At 34.7% G+C, this 24,190-nt stretch overlaps 1 protein-coding gene across 1 annotated transcript in view; it reads left to right on the forward strand.

Annotated features, from left to right (window-relative positions):
• Zdhhc17 (zinc finger, DHHC-type containing 17) overlaps positions 1-24,190 on the forward strand; it is a gene marked incomplete at its 5' end in the record, with an annotated part of 82,022 nt that overhangs the window by 45,513 nt on the left and 12,319 nt on the right. Inside the window, 4 exon segments of the mRNA XM_005374347.2 lie at positions 6,230-6,372; positions 7,769-7,869; positions 20,864-20,988; positions 21,892-21,954. Coding sequence (XP_005374404.2) covers positions 6,230-6,372; positions 7,769-7,869; positions 20,864-20,988; positions 21,892-21,954 — 432 coding nt within the window.

Genomic DNA, 24,190 nt, shown 5'->3' on the forward strand with positions numbered 1-24,190 from the left:
TTTAAAAATATATACCCAAATAGTTGATAGTGTATCTTACCAATAGCTAGTTTCTGAGTGGGAATAAATTTTGGGTACCACCTGATGTATATCTTTGTCAGGCTGCCCTGGTGCTAATGATACTAGTTGTTTAAAGTTAACATTGATCTGTTATCAAGAGGAAATGAAGGGAAACACACTTGAAATCAGTGCCTCATTTACTTATATGAATTCGCATTTCCTTAATGTGCTGAAAAGTTCCCTGCTCCATTGCGTAGACATCAAAACAATTAAACTTGTCAGTGTTCAGATCCCATAGCTGGCATTAATGAATAATATTTTCATGTTATATTAATGCTTTCAGTTAATTGTTAGATTGATTTATTTTGATGTTACCTTGCCCTCTAAACTTTAGAGCAGTTTTGCTCATCAGAGTGAAAAGTGGCTAATATCTAATGATAATTAGGCTAATAACAAAAATATGTAACTACAAAATCATATAATCTTTATGGTTTCATTTTGTTGAATGTAAATATTGTGAAGTTTAATGTGTATTCAGATGAAAATGACTTAAGTTTTAGATGTATTAATATGTGTAGTTACTTGTATATAGCATAGTGAAACACATATAAGGTTAATGTGTTCGGCTGTAATTGCTTTTGAAAAAGAAAGCTTCATAAGAAACTTATGAAGCACTTTTAACATTTGCATGTTATTGTGATTAGTTGAAAAGTCGAGCTTTTTCCTGTTTTTGTTCCTTTAGTATCTTCAAATACATTGAATTTTTAAAAAGGCTATAGGTTGAGTAAATACATAGACACACACACACACACACACAGAGCACAAGAGTGAGTGTCTACATTTATTTTTCTATCTCACATTAGGCAAATTTAAATCATGGACATGATTTTGTTTGCTAGCCTATGGAAGTATGTTTTGTAATTAAAACTAAACAAGAAAAAAATAAGAACAAGGACTAACTAGTATTTTATGTTTTAAGACATTATCTCCAAAGGAGAGGAAGTATTTTTGGACAATATTAGTAGACAGACATGGAAGAAATTTTGATTTTAGGAAATACTTTAAAAGCATTTGAATTTTTAAGGTTAGAAGATTTTAAACAGGCAGATAATGGTTAAACAAATGTGAACTATTTCATAAAAGGTTGGAGAAGAATCTTTATTTTTTCTCATATTTTAAAATCCATGACCCAATAAGTGGGTTTACTTTTTTTAGCCCACTTACTCCAGACTAGGAACTGACAAAGCCAACAACCCAGAATCACAAGTGCAAGTTTTTGTTTTTGTTTTTGTTTTTGTTTTTTTGTACTGTGAAGCGAACTCAGGACCTTGTGCTTGCCAGGCAGGTGCTTGTGCCACTGACCTATATATATCCCTGGCCCCAGAGTCACAAGTGAATACGGACAAAATGACCTGAACTAAAGCTTCAATTTAGCCAGAGGACCACAAAAGAGGAAGCCTCACAACACATGATACATGTAGAAAATAAGTGCTTCATCATAGCCAGACAAATACGGCTCTACCCTGACTCAGAACAGCAAGGGCCTATTGGTCAGTCTAGACTTTCACCCTTACCAGGTGTCTTGGTTAGTTTTCTCTCATTGCTGGGACAAAATACCTGACACCCAAAATTAAGGGAGGAAAGGTTTATGTAGCTCACAGTCTGTGGAGGTTTCAGTCCATAATCAGATGGCTCCAAGGCAGGGTGGTGGGCACAGAGGCAACCGTGTAGGCTGGCAGAAGATAACAAAAGCAGCAAGAGCAAAAGGAGCGGGGAGGGCAAGCCTCTTTTCCTCCTTTATATTGTGTGCAGCCCCCACCCCCACTATGTCCCCAAGGTGGGTGTAACACTCAACATCTCCCTGTTCACCTCTTGGCAGGTTGAGGATGTTTACAAAGTGAGGACCTTGGCCCCCTGCTGAGTCACTTAGTTAAACTTCTAAACTTCTCAAGTTGACGCAGTATCAGCCATAATACCAGGTGTTATAGAAGACTTTGTATAGAGAGTTGGGACTTTTCATCCCTGCTGACTTAATGAGGCCCCACACCCCTGTATTAATTGTAGACTACACTTCTGCCTGTCCCAGCCTGGGAAATATCAGTAGAGCTCTCCTTGGCCAGCAGTAATAACCCCCTTTTCAATGTCAGTGGAGGCTAAGTATGGGTGCTGGAATTTCCCACCTGCAATAATGAAGTAATGCCTCTGTAATACATAGATGAAACTGTTTCAGAATAATCCATCTAAAAGAGAAGGAAGGTCCAAATAAGATCCAGAGTCTTACAGTACCCAAAATGACAAGGTTTCAATTAAAAGTAACTTGTCATACCAAGATGCAGGAAGATATGAAACCAAATGAAAAGATAATCAGTAGATACCAACACTATGATGACAGAATTATTTGATGAAAGATCTTATATTAGCCATGATAAAAAGACTTCAAAAAGTAATTGTGAACATACTCAGAACAAAGAATCTCAGCAAAGAACTAGAATATAAAAACAATATAAAGAAGAACCTAGTGAAAACTGTCTTGGTTACTTTTCTCTCGTTGCTGAAACAAAATACCCAACGCCCCAAATGAAGGAAGGAAAGGTTTATTTAGCTTACAGTTTGTGGAGGTTTCAGTCCATACTTGGCTGGCTTCAAGGCAGAAGGTAGCAAAGCAACAAGAGCAAAGCCGGGACTGGCAGCCGAACAGCAAACAGCCAGAGCAAAACGGGAGGAATGGCTCCAAGCAGGTTCTTTCCCTGCCTTACTTTGTAAACAGGCTACCCCCACCTAAGGGGCGTGTAGCTCTCACATAATCTCCATGCCCTCTTCCACAGGCTCAGGCTGTATACAAAGTAAGCACCCTGGCTTCCTGCTGAGTCACTTAGTCAAACCTCTAGACTCCCCAAGTTGACGCAATGTATCAACCATAACAAAAACCTTAAATTGAAAATTATAGTAATGAAAACAACAAATTCAATTAGTAGGCTCAGCAGTAGAGTAGAGAGAGCACAGGAAAGATGCAGTGACCTTAAAGATAAAAACAGTAAAAATTACCCATTTTGAACAATAAAAAGGAATACAATTTTTTTTTTTAAAAAAGGCGGAAACTCAGGAACCTGAAAAAAGATCAAAGATTGCTGTGATTGGAGTCTTGAAAGAGGAGGAGAAAGGGATGGAGCTGAAAAAGTACACAAGGATACAGTGGCTAAAAAGTCCCCAAATATGGCAAAATACAAATTCTCAGGTTAGGAAGCTAAGCAAACTTAAATCCTCACCGAACACGTCATAGTCAAACTTGTGGAAAACACAGGTACTCCTTCATGCCGTTCCCCACAAGTCTTGAAATCCCCTTGCCAATAAGTCAGTGTAGTCTACAATATTAACAAAGAGGGAAAATCTTAAGATTGTATCAATCATGTAGGAAAAAACATATCCTAGAAACTGGTATACATTCATGACAAAAACACTCAGATAAGTAGTAATTGAGAAGTTTACAATTTTATTAACATTTATAAAATCTACAAGTAACATCATACTTGATAAGGAAAAACTGCTTTTACTGCTAAGATCAAGAACAAGGCAAGGCCGTCTGTCTTATCCATCTTACTGCTTTCATTCAGCATAGTACTAGAGGTTCTAGTTATTGCAATAAAGAAAATAAAAGGAAATTAAAAGGCATATAGATGAGAATGGGAGGGGCAAGTATCCCTACTTATAGTCTATCATGATTGACTGTGAAAATCTCAAGAAATCTACAAAAAAGAAAAAGAAAGAATTCTTAGAACTAATAAATGAGTCCAACAGGGTTACAAGATAAAAGGTAAGTTAGACAAAAATCCATGTTCTTCCAGTGTACGGAGTAAACATAGACACCAAAATTAAGAATACATTTAGAACTGGAATGTCTCAAAAATTTTATTAAAATACTTGGTGTAAATCCAACCAAAAGTGTAATGTATACTAAAATCAAAAAGTGCTGGTGAAGGAAGTCAAAAATGATCTAACAAAATGGAGAGAGAATTTGTTTATGAACTAGAAGACCCAGCATAGCAAATTTTTAGTTAGTATGCAATCCTGTCAGAATTTCGGCAAGAGATTTTATATATAACCAAGAGAATTCTGAGATAACTGGATCTGAAAGAGCTAAAACAATTTTGCAAAAGTGGAATCATCACCTGCTTTCTGTATAATCTGATCTGTTCTATAGCTATGGTGATCAGTGTGCTGTGGTACTACTAGAGAGATAAATTTACAGATCAGTGCAATGGAATACAGCCCAGAAATAGAACCACAAAGATACACTCCCACTTTTGACAGAAATGCAGAAGCAATTCAGTGAAAGTAGATAGCCGTTTCACTAATAATTTAGGAACACTTGAACCTCCCCAGGCAAAAACCAACTAGCTCACTAAATAAAATAAACCTCAACTCAAATATTATGCTTTATATAAAAATTAACTGAATTTTTTAATTGTAAGACATAAAATTATTATCTTTAGAATGAAAATAGGAAGAAGTCATTAAGATCTTGGTCTCTGCAAAGAATTATTAGAATTGACATGAAAAGTACAGTCCATAGAAGGATAAAATGATAAACCAGATTTAAAACTTGAAACTTGCTCTGTTAAAGACTGTATGAAGAGACTGCAAAGATAAGCTATAGACTGGGAGATAATATTGATAAGCCATATGATATTGATAAGCCGCACTCTAGCACCCAGAGTATATGGGAATTCTCAAAGCTCATGTATGTATATCTATAATTCTTTCAAAATTACAAAGTTAGTAAAAGTAGGTTACTGAATGGTTGAATCTAGGTAACACAGGTATTTCATATCTGTATAGTAACGTCACCGATACATTTTTATATCATCTTACATATATTAAATGAGACTTTGAAAAAAAATTGACTAACCAAATTTGACCCAGAAATCAAACACATAAAATACCTAAGTGAAATAACTCATATGTTCACACAGAAACGAATATTGAAATGTTTATACTTTTTAATTCATAATCACCATGAACAGAAGCAGTTCTGATTTGTCAGGTGGGGAATACATAAACATGGAATGTACTCATGATGGAATACTACTAAGCATTGAGAAAGGAATGGACTGTGGTTGTTTTTTTGTGTGTGTGTGTGGTAGTGGAAATCAAACTCACCATCTTGTGCTTGCAAGCCATGCTGTGCAGCTGAGCTATATCCCCAGCCCTAGGAACAAACTGTTGGTATACAACAGCATGGATAAATGTCATCTATATTCTCTAAGTGAAAGAAATCAGACCTAAAAGGATACATTCATTATGATTAAATTTCCATGACATTCTTGCAGACAATTTACAGAGGTAGAAATTAGATACATAGTTGCCTTAAGCTGGGCTTAGAGGACATGGAGGAATTTTAGGACTGGACAGTAACAGTTCTGTATCTTTCCTTTGGTGCAGGTTACACCATTTATGTGTTAATCAAAACTTAGAGAACTATACTCCAAAAGTGATCAGTTTTACTCTATATAAACAATGTTTATAATTTTTTAAAATGAAAAATATTATTAGTGCTGAAGGAAAACAATTGTTTTAACTAAAATCAAATTAAAGATAATTTTAGTAAATAGTTTTTCATATGATATGTGTATCTTCTTCCTCTAAGTTATAAATCTTCAACTATGTTGATAAAAGGTTCACATGTACTAGAAAAATACTGGAATAATTATTACACTACAACATAAAATTAAACTCTGAAATTGCTCTTTCAATTATCACTCTAAGTTAATATTACACATTTCGTTAAGAAAATAAATTACTATTGGGAAATTGGGAAAAAATGTTATCACTTACATGAAAAATGTTTATTTCCCTAGGAGGCAGCGGTATGAAAAAGGTGCTGAAAATGTGTAATATAATTTTAGCCTTTAGAAAGGTACTCATAGAGGAACGTAGTAATCATATGATGAGCTTTGTTAGACCATAGCTACCACAGATCTTCCATATCTGACTGTGTAGAACTTGCTTTTAAAACTTCTATTTCCATTTTTCATAATCCTAAAAAAAGTCCTTTTAAATTATTTAGTGTCTGACTCCAGAGACTAGCATCTTGAATAGTACCTGCATATATTAGTTTGTTTCTGAATGATGCATTTTACTTTCTGTTGCATGCTTTTACAGAAACAGCAATGATCTTCTTAAGGTTATTTGAAACATGCAAAAATTTTCTAATTATTTTGTTTCTGTACAGGAATTTCGGCAGAAAGTAATGCTAGGAACTCCATTCCTAGTTATTTGGCTAGTTGGGTTTATAGCAGACCTAAATATTGATTCTTGGCTCATTAAAGGGCTAATGTATGGTGGCGTTTGGGCTACAGTACAGTTCCTTTCAAAGTAAGTGTATTGTTTTTAAGTATATTTTGATTGTACATGAAAGTATGTAAGTGGTACCCTGCTGTATGTTTTGTATGTTTAGAACACTACCTTTATGTAGAATGTTTGATCTTTATTGTTTAAATAATTTTGATAAGTTAATATATAAAATCTTTTAGATTTTAAAAATACTAAAATAATTCTAAAGATGTTTAATGAGTGAAATCTAGCATGTCATTTTGAAAGCTAATATGCAGTTTTAGAAATTTAAATATTTCTAAATAAAATTTCAATAGAAATGAACTAAATTTGTTTTTGAACTAAAATATTTACATAGTATGTAATATGCATATTATTTATTTCTGAGTAATTATAATAGTGACCTCACCTTTTCATAGGCTTTATATTTCTTTGGCCATAGACACTAAGCAAGGAGAGGTTTGATTTTATTAACATGGTGAGCCTAGGCGTAATTATGATATAAGCTCAGTTTAAAAAGTTCTTTCCTCCTTTTTGTTTAAACATTTTGACCATTTTCTTTTTTTCTTCTTGTCCATAGGTCCCATGCCTTAGTTTTGCCCCATTCTGCAAACCTGAGAAGGTGTTTATGATGATCCCGAACTTCCCATTTAATTTCCACTCTTTTAGTATCCTATTTTTACCTGCAGTTTAGAAAAGAGTTGTGAAAATATTTCACAAAGGAATGGGAATAGCCAGTAATACGCTAATATTACCGCAGGGGCTGAACTCTGGTTCACTTACTTTGTTTTAGCATTTCTAGGAGCTCCAAAAGAGATATATAGGAAGTTACCAAGATTCCCTGCTTAATGTATGTGGGGAGTTGATTCTGTTTATGTCAAAAAATTTATTATTATTTATTTCTTCCTCAACTTGAAGTATTATAAATACAAAACTTCAGTTTTACCAAATCAGCTAGTTCATTCTGTCTGAAAAGATGTGTCCCAATCTTAACTGAAGTTTGTAGATAAGACTAATGGTGAAGCATAAACATGTGAGCTTTTTTTTCATACTTTTTCATTGGTTGAAATTATAACCCATCTCTGAGGAATAATATTCTGGATGGTGGAGTTGCTCTTTATAATAAAGTAAATTATTGATTTAAAGCAATCAGAGTACACTGAAATTATGAAATTGAAAAATACATGGAATATGATTTTAATTATTTGTACATTAAAAAGAACTTCAGAATCTTGCTGACTCAGTTTAGCTATGAGCTCATTATTATTGGTCTTATTATCACTGTGAAGACATTCCCAGTGGGGGTAAACATCTTAGACTTCTGGATTCTGGTTAAACTAATGCTTACTATACGAATATATACAAATTTTATTTAAATAAGTTTTCATTTTTATGATGAAATATAAAGTTCATATTTTATGAAACTTGTATTTTACAGGTCCTTTTTTGATCATTCAATGCATAGTGCATTGCCCCTTGGGATATATTTGGCAACCAAATTCTGGATGTATGTGACGTGGTTCTTCTGGTTTTGGAATGATATCCTTTGGTTGTAAAGACCATATCTAAAACTAACTTTGTTATTTAAACAAATGTTAAATTTAGCATTAGTACTGAACTACTCATAGTTCTTATAGTAAAGCAGCATTTCTAAAACAGTGAACTAAATGTTTTTAAATGTTTTATATTTAATAGGTTGCTTTTGAAAGCTCTTGTAAACAACTGTATATAATAATAGCTACCATTTACTGAGGCTGTTTTGTTTTGCTCGCTGCTAGAGATTGAACCTCAGGTATTCACATTAAATTACATCCCCAACCCTTTTTATTTTTTATTTTGAAACAGTTTTTCACTCAGTTGTCCAGGATGGGCTTAAACTTTCAATCTTCTGCCTCAGCCTCATTGAGTGCTGGGATTACAGGTGTATAAAGAGTTACAAGTGTTTTAAAAAGCATTTTCTTAAGTATTTGTTTAACCCCCATCCTATAAAGTAGTATTGTAACTCCATTTTATGAGAAAATTTTAGTCTTAAGGAACCCAAGGCCACGTTAGCTGGTCTCTGGTAAAGGCGTGATTGAAACAAGTATTTGTCTAACTCTCAACATGGTTTAATCCTTTCTACCCACATTGCTTGACAAAATATCCAACATCCACAGTTTAAAGGAAGAGAGGTTTATTTGGCTCACGTTTCAGCGGACTCAGTCCATGGGTGGCTGGCTCCAAGGCAGGCCCATCATGGAGGGATGACGTAGTAGAGCATTGCTCTTAGTTCACAGTGGCCAGAGAAGGGGAACAGTGCCAGAGAGGAAGGGGCAAGGGACCAGATAAAGTACCCAAAGTCATGTCTCCATAACCCCCCTGACAAACCCAGAAATGTGCGTTACGAATCCCCTAGGCCGGTGGTGGCAAACCTGTGGCATGCGTGCCATAGCAGGCTGTTCCATCAAAAGCGAAAAGGTTTGCCATCACTACTGGACAGTTCCCAAACCAATCAAATTAGCACTTAAGCTTAATTATGGTACTACCAAACTGAGTTTCATGTTTAGTATCAAGCTATTTTCTCTAAGCATTACCTTACTATCATAAATTACTTTCCTGTGGTATAGGTAATAGCGAAGATTCATCATCTTTGTTCAGAACGATTACTAAAATTTTTTTAACTTTAGCAAAATTATCAGTGTAATATATTTTCTAACAGCAGTGTAATTTTAAATTGTGTACAGTATAGGCATGTGTCACTATAAAGCCAGTATCAGTTTTGATACTTTCACGTAGAGAAAGTTATTAAGATTTATTTTAATAGATGTCTGTTAATTCCTTTTTCAAAATATAATAAATATTTAAGATGTTATTTAAATGGCATGCAATTTTCAGTAACTTATAACTTTTCCAGTTTTAGTAAATACCTAGTTCGACTTTTCACTTCATAATCTTGCATAAGTGATTTTGTGGTTTAGTTGAAAAACAAAAGAATGTTCATTTTATTTTTTGACCCTGAGCCCCAGAGTTGTAGTCATAATTTTATATTTTTACTGTATTATTATTTTCAGAAAGTATAATACTTTGTACTTTTAAATATTTTCTTAATGTTAGAATTTAAATTCTTCCATGTGGCAGTTTTCACCAGTTAATTCTGGCTTTGTATTATACTTTCATATAAAAGTTATTTCTCAAGGATTTGTTAAACCTTAGAATGTCTTACCGGAACATTTAGTATAAATAAAACAGATCTGCTTGTTTTCATTACCTCATTGATTTTAAACATACGAAATGCACTGACTTCTGAGATGACTTGGGTATTTTAGACATATTTTCTAACCTTGTATTTCCTAAATTGGACTTAAAATTTAGCATCTAAGGAAAAAAGCTCTTATTCACATCTCAAAATAATTTTAAACCATTGCTGTACTCCTGGTCTGTTAAGTGGAAAGAAGCAGAAACTAGTAGATGATAAAGCAATGAAACCTTAACATCTGAGAATATTCCCTAATTTCAGTGTTTTCTATTTTATTTTTCTTTTTTTCATAGCAAAGATGACTTATTGAGCTTCACAGAGAAAATGTGATGCTATTTCATAGCAAAATTAACTTTGAATTTCAGGAGGAGATGGGTATTAGCAGTGTACTCAGCAAAGCCCTGTTAGTACAGCTAACTGCATTAGACTTGGGTGGTTTCCTCTGATGTTCTCAAGTTAAGATTTTTCTAAAACAATTCTGCTATTTCAGGTAAAGGTCAGAGTTAAATTCATGAGTTTACAAAATAATGTGATTTGTGCTTAAAAAGCTGACAGTTGACAGCCACCGTTTTTGGGTGAGTTTCATCAGTGAGTTTTTTTTATAAACTGCCAGTTTTATAATTGGACTATATCTGAAAGCTTTATCCCCGTCCACCTGTCTCCCTTTAAAAAATAAAGACATGCACTAAAATACTGTTTTTGCAAATGAGATAAAAATATTTTAAAATAAATATTAAAGTGAAAAAGTAAGTCCTTTTGTAGAATTGTAAATGATTTTTATTACTAGCCTCTTTAAAAAAAAATTAAATTACTGTTTTACAAACCCATACAGTATGGGTCCTTTTCTTTTTTTCTTTTCTTCTTTTTCTTTCCTTCTTTTTTGTTCTTTTTTTTCCTTCCCTTTTTTTTGTCTTTTTAAGACAGAGTTTTATTATAAAGTCCTGGCTGGCCTTAAACTCACTTTGTAGCCTAGACTGGCCTCAAACTCACGGTGATCCTCCTGCCTCAGCCTCCCTTGGGATTACAGGTGTGCGTCACCATGTTTCTTTTCTTTATGTGGAGGTAGCATAAAAATAGCAGTGCAGGTTTCCAAAGCTAAGGGATTGAGAACGAGATGTAGATTTTGAAGGGAAACGAAGTCTATTTAAATTACTTAATTCAGATAATTCTGCTCTTAAAATAGATTTCAGTATATTTCTTTTTAAAAATGTGTTGAATAAATTTTGCTTGTTAATTTTTCAAGTAAAAATTACAGGATGAGAATACTAAACTTTATACTTCTATGTAAAGGAGGGATAATAGTTCAGTCTCATAGAGAATTATTTGAATTGGGTAAACACTACCCGAATGATTACAATACTGTAATATAATACAAAGTAATAGAGAAAATCCAAAAAAGAAAAATAAATGAACCTGCACTTTGAAAACTGTGGCTGGTGTGAGGGAGACAGGAGAGAGGAGGGTTATTGTGTAGGTCAGCTTTCATTGTCTCTAAGGAATCACTAGTATCTATTGACTCAATGGAATCTTTTCCTTTCCACGCAACTTTAACAAGGAAGCTGCCCAGTGACACTTGCTTTTGTCTCATTTTGAGGATTTCACGGAAATGTGACATTGCATTGTTAAACAGAAATACCTTTTGCACTGCTACAGCCTTATTTGAGTGGTGCTTTTCTACAAAATTTAGCACTGTTTCCCATGTTTTACTCATCTGTCTAATCTCATTGGCAGTGAGGACTTCCTCTGTCACTTTCTTCTCTGCAGACAAGATCTCCACAACCTTGCTATTGGGAGGTGGTCACCTACAGTCCTACAGTGAGAGAGAGAACCAAGGCTCAGTTGTAATCATGTGACATTCAGCATCTTGTACTACTCTATTGGAAGACGTTACACATTACTTGTTTATCAAGTTAAAATTTATTAGAAATGTTTGCTTGTCTTGCGGAGCAGTTTACAGAACAAGTTACTTGCAAGGTTTTAATGTACTCATTTTATAAAAAAAGAACTCTATCTCTAGGCCTTGTATGATTTTGGAGCTACTTTTTTTTTTTTTTTTTAACCCAGTGTTAATTTCTGAGGCTAGGGAGAGAAACTTAAGAGAGATATAGGAAAGGGTAGAGGTTGGAGAAAAAAGTATAGATTTAAATTAAAATGGAAGCACAAAGGATAGTAGACAGGAAAGACCCTTGAGGCTGTAAGGTGCTGATTAAGGTGGAGATAAATGGCCGTGGATGTCAGGAACTACCTCTCTGATGACCTCAGATTCTTTTGCTTCTACCTCTTTCCTCATGCGACTTATGACTCTATATAAATAGTTTTGCAAAGTAGAATTACAGCTTATTTTCATTATTCACAGTAGTTAATGTTTTGTAATTGCTGCAAGCACTGAATTAGAATATATCGATTGTTCATAAGGGAAATACAGGATTATTTCTTGAGAAATGTGGGCCACAACAGTTTTGACAACCAGTTAATGCACTGGTTTGCATGTTTCAGTTTTCAAAAACCTTAATACAGTATATATAATGTTGCTTCATTACCATTGAGCTCCTGCCAAGAGCATAATAGTTCATGCACAAATGAAGCCTGTTTACCATACGCTTTCTCTAAAAGGCACATTGTAGCCTCTTTGTGTGTGGGAACACTAGATAGCTCTTGAGCGCTGCCTGTTGGCTGCCCTTTTAAGCATCACATTCAGCAGAGGGCACAGAAGTGTGGCACTAAAGAGAACACTGAAGGGACACTTGTTTGCAGTATGGGAGCTGAAATGAAGGGAGATGGTTCCCTGTTCTCAGTATAGGCATACTGGGAAACTCAGATTTTTCACTGTTTTGATCAGGCTCATCAAATGATGTAAGAAAGTGCTGTGAACGTTGATTTTGGGGCTTACATACAAATTGTGCAGAATAGGTATGAGAACCAACTGTATAAACTTTATTTTGGTTTTTCGTAAAACCCAATTTAATAAAATTACTTGTGTTTTTATGGTGATGATTATACATTGGTATAAGTTATTTTAATAAACAAGCTCTTTACTCTGTACTACTATTCATTTAATAGTTATCTCCATGTAGATAACTTAGTTATTCTGTACTTTTTGATATATATCAGATGTACTACTTTACTTGCTTTTAAGAATTCTTGTAGATAAAATACATAAAGATCTTAATGCAGGTTTATAATTGATAGAAAGATTAGGGTACAAAGAAGTATCTTGCTCGTAGTCATGCAAGCAGGTACTTACTTTTTTTTTTTTCTTTTTGAGATAGGGTGTCACTGTGCAGTTCAGGCTGGCCTTGAGCTCACTTTGTAGCCCAGGCTAGTCTTGAACTCATAACAATCCTCCTGCCTCAACCTGCCTCGTGCTGGGATTACAGGTGTGCGCCACCATGCCTGGCTGGCAGGTACTTAGAAATTTGGTGTAGAACCTAGCTTTTTGACCTAACTCAGCCTGTTTTCATATGACCTTCTGTTATACTCTGAACATAATTTAAGTTTGTAAAGCTTTCCTGGAAAGCAGTTTGGGAGCATAGGAAAAATTCTAAAAATATTCTTCGAAATCTCTTCAGTTTTTAAAATTTCTTTCTAATTATTAGTACATATTTACAGTGCATAATGATGACATTCACTGTTGTACAAGTACATACACATTTAACTTCATCCCCTTCCCCGTCCCCCCTCCCCACTCCATCTCTTGATCCCCTTCCCTTTCCCAATTATCTTTTATTTTACTTTTTAAAGAAATCATGAGATATTATATGGTACTTATAGGGTATAAGATTAAAGGTTTATTTATTGTTTTGTTTTTTTTTTTGGTTTTTCTCTGGTACCAGGAATCGAACTCACGACGTTGCGCTTGCCATCCAGGCGCTTTTGCCGCTGAGCTAAATCCCCAGCCCCTAAAGGTTTATTTAGAAGGGCATTTCTCATAAGATTATTTATAATAGGGAAAAAATGAAAGTGTTCTGAATATCCATCCTGAACAGAGGGATAGTTTTGGCTGTGTGCAATAGTAGATTAAATAACCATTCAAATGCTTTTTTAAGACAGTGATACTGTCTTGTTAGGATATAATAAAAGCACTAAGTTATATTTACAGAGATTCCAATTTAAAAATAGTACAGGGAAAAGAGCTACAAGTGAGGACAGGGAGTTTTAGAAGTGGTTATCATTGCTTATTTTGTTTCTTGTCCTTTTGTTTTTAAAGAAAAAACTTTAGGTTGTGTTAACCTCTCGATTTTCTTTCACTTCTTAATCCATTAATTTATTTACTTTTCACTGAATTTTCAAAACATTTAAAGTTAAAAAATAATAGTTTATGTACTATTTCAGTTGCATACTGCCTGACATCCAGGTTATTAATTGAACCACTGAAGGCACTATATCTTTGGTATATTTTTATCTACTTATAGTATCACTTATTGGAAAAATTATGTTAAAATTTTCCAGTTGTTGATTTAGAATTTTTTCTAATGACTTGAACCTTGAATCACCATCTAGTGACCCATGGTAAAAAAAGCATTAACAGGCTGGACGAGGTGGTGCACGCCTTTAATCTCAGCACTCAGGAGGCTGAGGCAGGAGGATTGTTGGGAGTTCAAGGCCAGCCTGAACTGCACAGTGATGCCCTGTCTCAAAAAGACCAAAACAAAACAAAACAAAACAAAAACTTAACAAAGAACATTTTATTTTAACTAATATTTACCTTTAACTTTTCTATAATCTTAAATTTTATAAATGTCTCTTATAAGTAACGTCTAAGTGTTAACACATATCCAAAAAGTTGATGTTAAATTTTGGAACCAGCTTGTCTCTAAATTTGTGCTTGTTGATTATTATGTCTGGTCTTCAGGAAGTTTTCTATTAATAGTTTAGCACCACGTTTTTAAAATTAAAAAAAATAATTTTAGTTAACACATTCTTTTTTGATTGATCATTTTCTGTCCTAGAGATCAAGCCTAAGGCCATGTACATGTGAGGCAAGTGCTCTACCCTGCTGAGTTACAGCATCAGCCCCTGGGAAATCATTTTTTATTATTAAAACAAGTATGTTTTAGAGTGTTAATCTTCGTCTCTCAGATTTTCTTAATATGTGGTATGTTTTTCAGTATATAATAAATGGAAGTTATATGTGCACATTATATAATATAAAAAAAAATTTCGTTTTTCTGAAAATTATTTGTATTATGATCTATGAATTCTCTTTGTATTTCCTACTTCAAGGATAAATTATCCTTTGAATTATCTTTAGCTGTCATCTTGTTTATACTTTTATCTGTAGTTGTTTTCTTTATGCTCCATGTATTCATCTTTATAAATTTTTCATTCCATTGGTACATAATGATTTTGTTTGGTCTCTGTTTCTTACTTCAAGAATTACCCTTTTTTTCTGGTTCTAATTATTTATTATCTTTAAGCTCATGTTTTATAGACTTCATATTATAATTTAATTATGAAACATTCTTAGTTCATTTGGTTTTGTCCTTAGGTTATATTTCCTCCCAGACTGGATTCTTTGCTTTGTGAACACCATACATCTTCATCTTACTTGATTTTCTAAAAAGTATGCTAACATAGTCGTTACACTGTTTCTTTTCATCATACTCATGATTAACCTGGGCAACTTAGACTTTGTTTTCTTAAAGTTTTTTCTGTCATATTTGGTACCAGTATAGTATTTCCCCAGTGTTAGAATTTATCTAAATTTGTACACATTTTTCCTTTGTCTTAGTAAAGAGAACTCAGTTGTAAATTCTTGCTCTAGGACCTAGGTTTAACTGTCATAAGATATTGTTAGAAAGTTCTTTCTGAGATTTGATTCTACCTGGCCTTAGAGACATGGTGATGTTGGGATTATTATCCTCCACGGCTTAGTCCTGTCACTTTCTTAATAACAAATTAATCATAATTGAGATGTCTGGTAATTTTTTGATCGTTAGTGGAGGCCATGCGGGGAATTTAGGGACTTTCGTTCTTGATGAGGTTGTCTAGATTTGTTGATAGTTTCTACTATCTTCCTGTTTTTCCCCTAATTACCTAGGGTGAAAAGTGGGAGTATTTATTAGTCAGCTCAGGCACCCATATAGTATACCACAGACTAGGTGGCTGTAACAGTAGGATTTTATTATTCAACAGTTTTGGAGGCCAGTAGTCTGAGATCAGATTGTGTTTGTTTGTTTGTTTGTTTGTTTGTTTTTGAGGTGTGGTCTCACTATGCAGTTCAGGCTGGTCTTCAGCTAACTTTGTAGCCCAGGCTGGTCTTGAACTCTAAATGATCCTCCTGCCTCAGACTCCCGAGTGCTGGGATTACAGATGTGTGCCATCACGCCCAGCTTGTTTGTCTTTTTTGAGACAGGGTTTCACTGTGCAATTCAGGCTGGGCTTGAACTCACTCTGTAGCCCAAGCTGGCTCCTGCCTCAGTCTCCTGAACTCTGGCATTACAGCCAAGTATCGCCATATCCAGCTGTGATCAGGTTCTGGTGAGTCTTCTTAGCTTACAGAAAACTGTCTTCTTGCTGTGTCCTCTCATTCTCGCTGTTCTTATCAGGCGTTGGATTAGGGTTTCACCTTTATGACCTCTTTTAACCTTAATTGCCTTCTAAAGACCCTGTCTCCAGGTACAGTCACACTGGGGTTTAGGACTTCAACATACGGTTTGGGCGGGGTCCAGGTCGGTACAGACCTCTTAGTAGAGGGCCAGGGTGGGATTGATGAGAATTCTCAGACATTTTTGCCGTCATCTGTAGTTTTCCATTCTGCTCGTGCATGTGTAGGCAGGCCTAATTCCGTTCCAGTGCTAGGTGGCTAGCCTTAACAGTTGCCAGCCTTCTTTGACCTTCAGTTTTGAACTTTACAGTACAGTGAGCTTGTCCCTTTTCTGAAGTAGTTGATAGTATTTTGGAGAGTACTTGGTTTGTTTGATTTAGTGTTTTGGGTTCATTTTGTTACTATTGTAAAGAAATAAGGCATGAATTTCAAACTATTATCGTAGCTTGAAAGTCTAATTGAGTATGTTTCTTTAAAAGTAGTCAAGTTACAGCTATAGCCATCAAAATAACAACTAAGCAGGTCAAAGAGTTACATGTAAAAAATGATTCCATAGAGCTTGCTTCAGCAGCACATACACTAAAAATGATTCTATAAACATTAGATGAAAACATTGATGACAGACTTGTTTCACCTGTAATAAGCATAGAAACACATTAAAAGAATAATAAAACACTTTCTAAAGTTAACAAGGTATTTTTCTTAGTGATATTGCAACAGTACTAATGAAGTAAGCACACATTGCTAGTGGGGTTATAAATGGTATCTTTTTATCAGAAATAATCTAACAATGTAAGTATATGCATAACCCTTAAGAATATTCATCCCAGGTATATTGTTCCTGTATTACGGATTCAGGAAATTCTAATGAGCACTTTGGCGAGGAAGAATAACATAAGTAATACATGTCAGGATTTTAATGGTTTCTTTACCTATTACTCACCCTACAGTCTTGTACTTAGGCTTTGCCTTACTTGTGTCATGTTAAGTTTTAATTTTAAAAATAAAAGAATGAAAACATATTAACAAACACACATACATTTACAAACTAACACAAAAACAATACAAGAAGTACTGAATTTCAGACAAGGTGATAGGAAATTAACAATGGTTGTTTTATTATATATTGATATCTTCAAATTGGTTACTCAGGTAAACAATATAGACATGTAAGATTGATCAAACAATTAAACATTAACTGTTCCTTTCAATAAAGCAATAGAAGTCAGTAGTACAACTATGTTAGCTATCCTGTATATACATATATACATAATTTTCCCCTTCTTTCTTTTCTCTTTTCCCTCATCCCAGTTGTTCTTTAGTTTTGAGCAGTTTCCTTTCATTTCACAATATCTATCATACCTCCTAATTTTTATTCACTCTTTCAGGTTCTTACACTAGTGAGACAGTACGATGTTTACACATGTGGGTCTGATTTATTTCACTTGTGAGTATAGTGTGTAGTTGTGTCCATTTACCTATAAAAGCCTCGTTTATCTTTCTTTATAGCTGGGTAATATTCTATTAAATAAAAATACCACAACTTTTTACTCATTCCTCCTCAATGGATGGACATTTGGGTTGCTTCCATGATTTAGCTATTACAAATTGTGCTGCTATAAACATGTGTGTACATATATCACTGTAATATGTTTTCAGTTCTTCTGGGAAAATACCCCAAAGAAGAAAAGCTGGGTTGAATGGGACCTCTAGTCCTAGTTTACTGAGGAATCTCCAAACTGATTTCCACAGTGTTTTTACCATTCTACACTCCCACCAGCAGTGTAGAAGGGTTCCTTTTTCTCTGCAGCCTTGCCAATATTTGTTATTGGTTGATTTCTTAATGCTAGCCATTCTTACTGGGGTGAGATGGAATGAATCTTAAGTGTTGTTTTAATTTGCATTTCTCGAATGACGAATGATGTTGAACATTTTCTCTTGTATTTATTTGCCATTTGTATTTCTTTATCTGAGAAGTATGTACTCACCTCAGATGCCCGTTTTTAAACTGGGTCTCTGAATTTGCAGGGGGGGGACTGATGTTTTTTAATTCTTTATATGTTCTAGATAGAAGTCTTTTGTCCAAGAGACAGTCAGCTAAAATTTTTTCCCAATTTGTGGGTTTTCTTTTTACTGTGCTAGTGATTTCAAAAAATTTAAAAATTAGCGTGTTTTTCCTAAAACTTAGTTCAAATTATCAAAGATAATCTTTAAAGAGCAAGTGAAAGACATTTTTTAAGTTCATCTGTTAATTAATTCCTGAATAACTTTTCACATATGTAGTCATATACCAAGCAGCTAGCTGGCCTTCTGCGAATTCAGCCCAGGTTATAAGGGCTTGACCTACTTGTTTACACGTTAGTTGTAATCAAAGGTGCTGCCCCTGAATAATGCCGGTGTTGTGCACTCCTTGCACGTAACATTTACCCAGCTGTATTCTCAAGAGGTTTTTAGTTTTGGGAACAGGTAAGTTTGACTTCTTATTTACTCACTGCTGGCCATTCCAGTAATTTTTATGAAATAAGAGTAGAAAAAATTGGGAAACTGGAGAAGAAACAACAAGAGAAATTACTTTTTGGGGGTGGGGGTGGATACAGGGAATTGAACTCAGGACCTCCTGTTTGGCAGGCAGGCAGGCACTGCACTGCTGAACTGTATCCCCGGCCCCAAGAGAAATCCCTTTTGAATGTAGCAGGTAATAATAAATAAGCTTTTTCTTTTCTTTTACTCCTGTATTCAATAGGGTATGATCAGAAAATCCAGTGAATGTTTAAATTTTTAAAAATCAAAACAGTAAAAAATAGATTGCCAGTAATCCTGCTCAAAATACTCCTCCTTGCTTAAAACAAACTTACCCTGTCATTCTTGCCATTTTCTGAAGCAGTTCTTTAAGTCTTTTATGAGTGTCTGTAGGATGTCACAAATCTGGGGAATGCAGCTGTCAGGTACCATCCATTGGAAAGGCAATCTTATCAAAAATACTTGATGGTATGTCTTCATTCATCTTACTCATTTGATCTGGTACCCTGTGACTTCTGGGTCTTCTCCAAAGTCAGAATGACCACTAAAAGGTGAACATTTTGAATTGATTCAGGACATTGTCTTAGTTACTTTTCTCTTAGTGCTGGGACACACCCAAGCTTAAGGTTTATTTAGCTCACAGTTTGAGAAAGTTTCAGTCCATACTTGGCTGGCTCCAAGGCAGAGTGGCACATGGCACAGGGCAACTGTTCGTGGCAGCAGAAAACAGCAAAAGCAACAAAAGCAAAAAGGGAGGAGCGAGCTAGAAGACTCTTTCTGTGAGTTAATTGTATGTAGGCTAGCCACGCTGGGGTGGGTGTAGCAGTCACACCCACAATCTCAGCATTGGACCATGGATCCTTTACAGACTCCAGATCCAGCAGCCCCCATGGCTGCATGAGGCTTTGAGGGGACATGTAGACACAAACCATAACAGACATCAAGGCAGTTATGACAGAGCAAGTAAAGACACAATAGAGAAATTTCAGAATTACTTCAGAAAGAAGCAAGAACAATGGGATAAGTGTTCAAAGCAAGGGGGAGTATTTTGAGATTAATGGCAGTGTGGTTTTTTTTTACTATAACCTTTAAAATGTAAGTATTCACTGAATTTTTCAGTCAAACCTTGTAAGTGGTGTAGTGTTCTAGTATTTACCAAACAAGGATAATTTCATTCAGAATTGTTTTCTTTCTATATATGCTTCATGATAAGTGTGTGTGTTATGATAATGTTGAAAATCCTGCAAAATTCTTCTGTACTTACGTCCACATAGTGCTTTGAAAATAGTATTTGAGGTGTTTCATTTCTCAGAAATGTATTGCTCTAACGATACTGATTTATTTTTGATAGTGTGTAAAATAGTTTTTCTTCGCTTATTTATAAATTCTTACTACATCTTATATTTTCACTTAAAATTAACAGATGAATTGTGTTTTATGCAGGAATATAAATACCTTTTCTAAAATTGTCAACTTGAGTGTGTTCAAATCTCATTGCTTTCCTGTAAAGATAGTCTTTAAATATATGGGTAAGATATCTGAAGCATGTGGAAGACATGTAAAGCTTTTAATACATGTAGGTAAAGTATATGTTTAATAACGCATGAGAAATCTTTGGTTTTATTACATAAGATTTTGGTCACTATTTACTGAGTTTTTCAGGCATTGACTGACTGTGTCTGCATGTGTGTGTGTATTGTGGTAGTGGGGCTCAAACCAAGGGCCTTATGAACTACATCCCCAGGCCTTTTTAGTTTTTGTTTTGAGGCATGTCTTAAAGTTGCTAAATTAGCCTGATGTGATGCTTGTGATCCCAGCACTCAGGAGGCCAAAGTAAGAGAATTGCTGCAAGTTTGAGGCCAGCATGGGCTACATAGTGCGTTCAAGACCAACCTAAACTGCATAGCAAGACCCTGTCTCAAAAAAAAGTTATTTAATTGCTTAAGTTGGACTCAGATTTGGCATCCTTCTGCATCATTTGGAGAATACGGGGACTGCAGGCATGCACCGCTACACTCAGCTTATACATTGACTTAAAGTGTCATATAAAGCTAGATAGTTTGAAGCTTATTAAAAAGTCACAGTTTTATTTTTCATACTTAGTTATGAATATAATGGGAAAATATTTTGATTAAAAACTTCATTTTTTTAATAGGTGTTTTGTGGTTTTATGGATTATAAATTTGTAACTCATGTACCATTGCTTCCTTAGATTCCTTAACTTTAAGCACATCTCAATTTTTTATTTATTCATCTTCCATTCCTTGCCAATAGTGTTGCACTTTTCTACAATTTTGGGAAATCTTGGAAGTCAGATCCAGGGATTATTAAAGCTACAGAAGAACAAAAGAAAAAGGTAGCAAAATAGTTTACATATTTGGCTACCAAAGTAGTAGTATGTATAACAAGCTATAACAAGTATTTATAACAAGATACAGAGGAAAAAACTGTCTTTCTATGGGGGCGGGGTGGTTTCCCAGTACCGGGAATCGAACTCACTACCTTGTGCTTGCCAGGCAGGCGCTGTGCCGCTGAGCTAAATCCCCAGCCCCGAATCCGTCTTTTAAACACAAAGTTTTATACTAAATTGAGAGTATGTGTATTTTATTTCGTGCTCATCCTTGTTGCTTTTGAACACTTACCTTTACATTCCCATAACATTTTATAATTGTGTTTTTTCTCCTTTACAAGACTACTGTGATTGCTTTGAGAGCCCATTGCAATATTTTAAGTATCTCTGTAAACTCCCAGGAAATAAATACATTCAGCAAATGTTTACCAAATGATTTTCTAAACTGGAAGCCAGTAAATGGGTAATACAGATAGAACATTCCAGTATAAAATATTTGTGTAAGTGATTCAGGGCATCTTTTTACTGTAACCCAGGTACTTGAAACCACATTCATAAAAGACATTGTGTAAGTAGAGAATTGGATTAGAGGCATTTTGGATAAGTTTAAGACCTGTTTTATTTAGTTTCTAAAAACAAAACATTTTGTTAAGTTATTCCTGTCTACATTATATGAAGACAGTGTCAGATTCTGATGGTTTAGACTGCATAGAAATTGCTATTCTGGTGTTCTTTAGTACTATTCATACTATAACAAATAGAAGTAACTGAGCAAAAGATTTCATTCCTTACTTTGAGCTAAAAACATTGGAAAGTTAAAGATGAGCACCATGTGTACTGATTCATAGTAATGACAAGTGTTGGTGAATACCATTCAGTTTTAAATTTTTTTTTTTTTTTAATTCACAGACAATAGTTGAACTTGCAGAAACGGGAAGTCTGGACCTCAGTATATTCTGCAGTACCTGTTTGGTAGTATATGCTTTGTTCTTCCCTCCCTCCCTCTTATTTTTGACAGTAACATAGCATACACTGTGGGATGAGGAGAATTTCATTTGCTGAAGAGCATGTATTTCTTAAAATTAAACAATATTTAAAATTAAATGCTTACTGTGAGGCTGTATTTTTTTTTTTTTTTTTGAGGGGGCCATTCTTTTTTGAGAGAGGTCTCTCCATGCAGTTCAGGCTGGCCTTGAGTTCATTTGGGAGCCAAGCTGGTCTCAGACTTGGTATGATCCTCTTGCCTCAGCCTCCTGAGTGCTGTGATTACAGGCTTATGCCACCAAGTCCAGCCAGCTTAGTTTTTGAACTACATTTTAAGAAAATTCTTTCTTGAATTTTTAAAAAACCACAGTGGGAAAATTCATTAGATAATTTCTCAGACAACATGGCCTTCCAGCGAGTTCAGTTTGAATATTGTTTGTGTAGAAGTATTTGTACAACTTTGAACACTGTTTTATTGATTTTTTTAAAGTGATCATCATTGGCTAAGTCATGCATAATCAAAGATGTATAAGAATTTGAATGCTCTTTGTTTATGGAGTCAAATACAGCATAGTAATAGTGGTATTGATTGATTTATTGTAGACGTCAGTTTTCTATAGAATCATACTTTTATATTGTGGTTATTTTGCTTTTTATAAGTAATCGTGAAAAAATATATAGACTGCTCCCATGGTTAAAATTTCTACATGGAAATATTCTCAGTTGAAATATTTTCAAATTATACGTGGGATCAGATGTTCTTTTATATCTTTGAGTTATATGTAAGTTAACATTGTTTGATTAATAAGGAAATAGTTGATTCAGTTTAGGATTACACAGTGATTGGGGGCCAGTGCTAGGGACTGAAGCCCAGGCCTGGTAGAGCCTAGGCATGTGCTTTCTTACTGAATTGCATTCCCAGTCCTTTGTTTACCTCTCTTAATTTTGAGACAAAGTCTCACTGAATTGCTGAGTTGAGCCACAAACTTAAAGTCCTCCTGCCTCAGCCTCCTCCTAAACAACTGGGGTTGCAGGTATGTGCTGCCATACCTAGCTCTCTACAAATTCTTCGTTGTTTCACTTAACGATTTTTGAGCAGTTATTATTTTGAATATTTAAAATATATACTGCTTTACTTTTGCCAGCAACTTTAGGGTACTGACTAAATTTTTTTGTATAGTCAGTCACTCTTGACTGATACTCTTACATTAAAAATATTTTGATACACTCCTGTTCTGTGTAATACTGCGAAATACTGTGTTCCTCAAAATTAACGATGCATTGTGGATGTGCTTACCGTATGGCAAGTTATATAGGCACTCAGTGGAGATAGCAGTTAAGGAACTTTGAGACCAAGTTGCCCCATACCTGGTGAGTCTATTGTTCAGATTTTTGACTGGCGTTGCCCAAAGGAGAACTGTAGCTAAGGGTTAGAAGTGGGTGTAGTTGTTGTTTGATATATCTTCCTGCTTTCTCTTAAGTACATTGAGTCTCACATCTGTGATGAAGAGCAGCTTCTTTTCTTTGGCCCACAGAGAATTTTAGTAGCTCTAGGAACTGTACACTTCACCTGTACCTTTTCCTGGGTACCTCAAAACAATATTGGCAGTGTTTTTATTGAAACACCAATATAAACAGTGCTGGCTATTATAATTTTATTTCTCATGAGGTTATTACTAACTTCCAACATTAGAGTTGCCAGCCATTTGAAGATCACCAGTGAATTTTTATATTCCTTGGTTAATTTAGCATTAAGGTAAAAAATATTTCAAGCCGCTTAAAACAGAGACCATAACAATGAGTTCTTTATTGCCAGTCATGAGCTGAATAATGGATTATTTTTTTGCAAGAGAAAGTGACATCAACTCTGCAAGCATATTCTTCCTTCTTAGATATATGCTCATAAATTCCAGCAGAGGAAATGCTAAATCTTCATCTGAGATTTCAGTGAGCATTTAAAAAGAAATAGATGTGTATACTTACTGTTTTTTTGCTGGGTTTATTAATTTAAGAAGGCACCTCTATTATTTTGAATTGTAGAAGGTTGTTTTATTCCAGTTCTAAGCTGGCCTTCCTTTTACTCAGTGACAGTATTACTTATTAAAGGGTAACCAGTATTATAACCATTAGTTAAATAAGTCTTAATTTTGAACCCTGGAGAGTAATACATTTCTATTGACAAATTTGAGAGATTCAAGTTAAATATAGTATCATTCATCACAAC

This window comes from Chinchilla lanigera, unplaced genomic scaffold (genome assembly GCF_000276665.1).
Source record: "Chinchilla lanigera isolate Chin_1 unplaced genomic scaffold, ChiLan1.0 scaffold00004, whole genome shotgun sequence".
Classification (NCBI taxonomy): domain Eukaryota; kingdom Metazoa; phylum Chordata; class Mammalia; order Rodentia; family Chinchillidae; genus Chinchilla; species Chinchilla lanigera.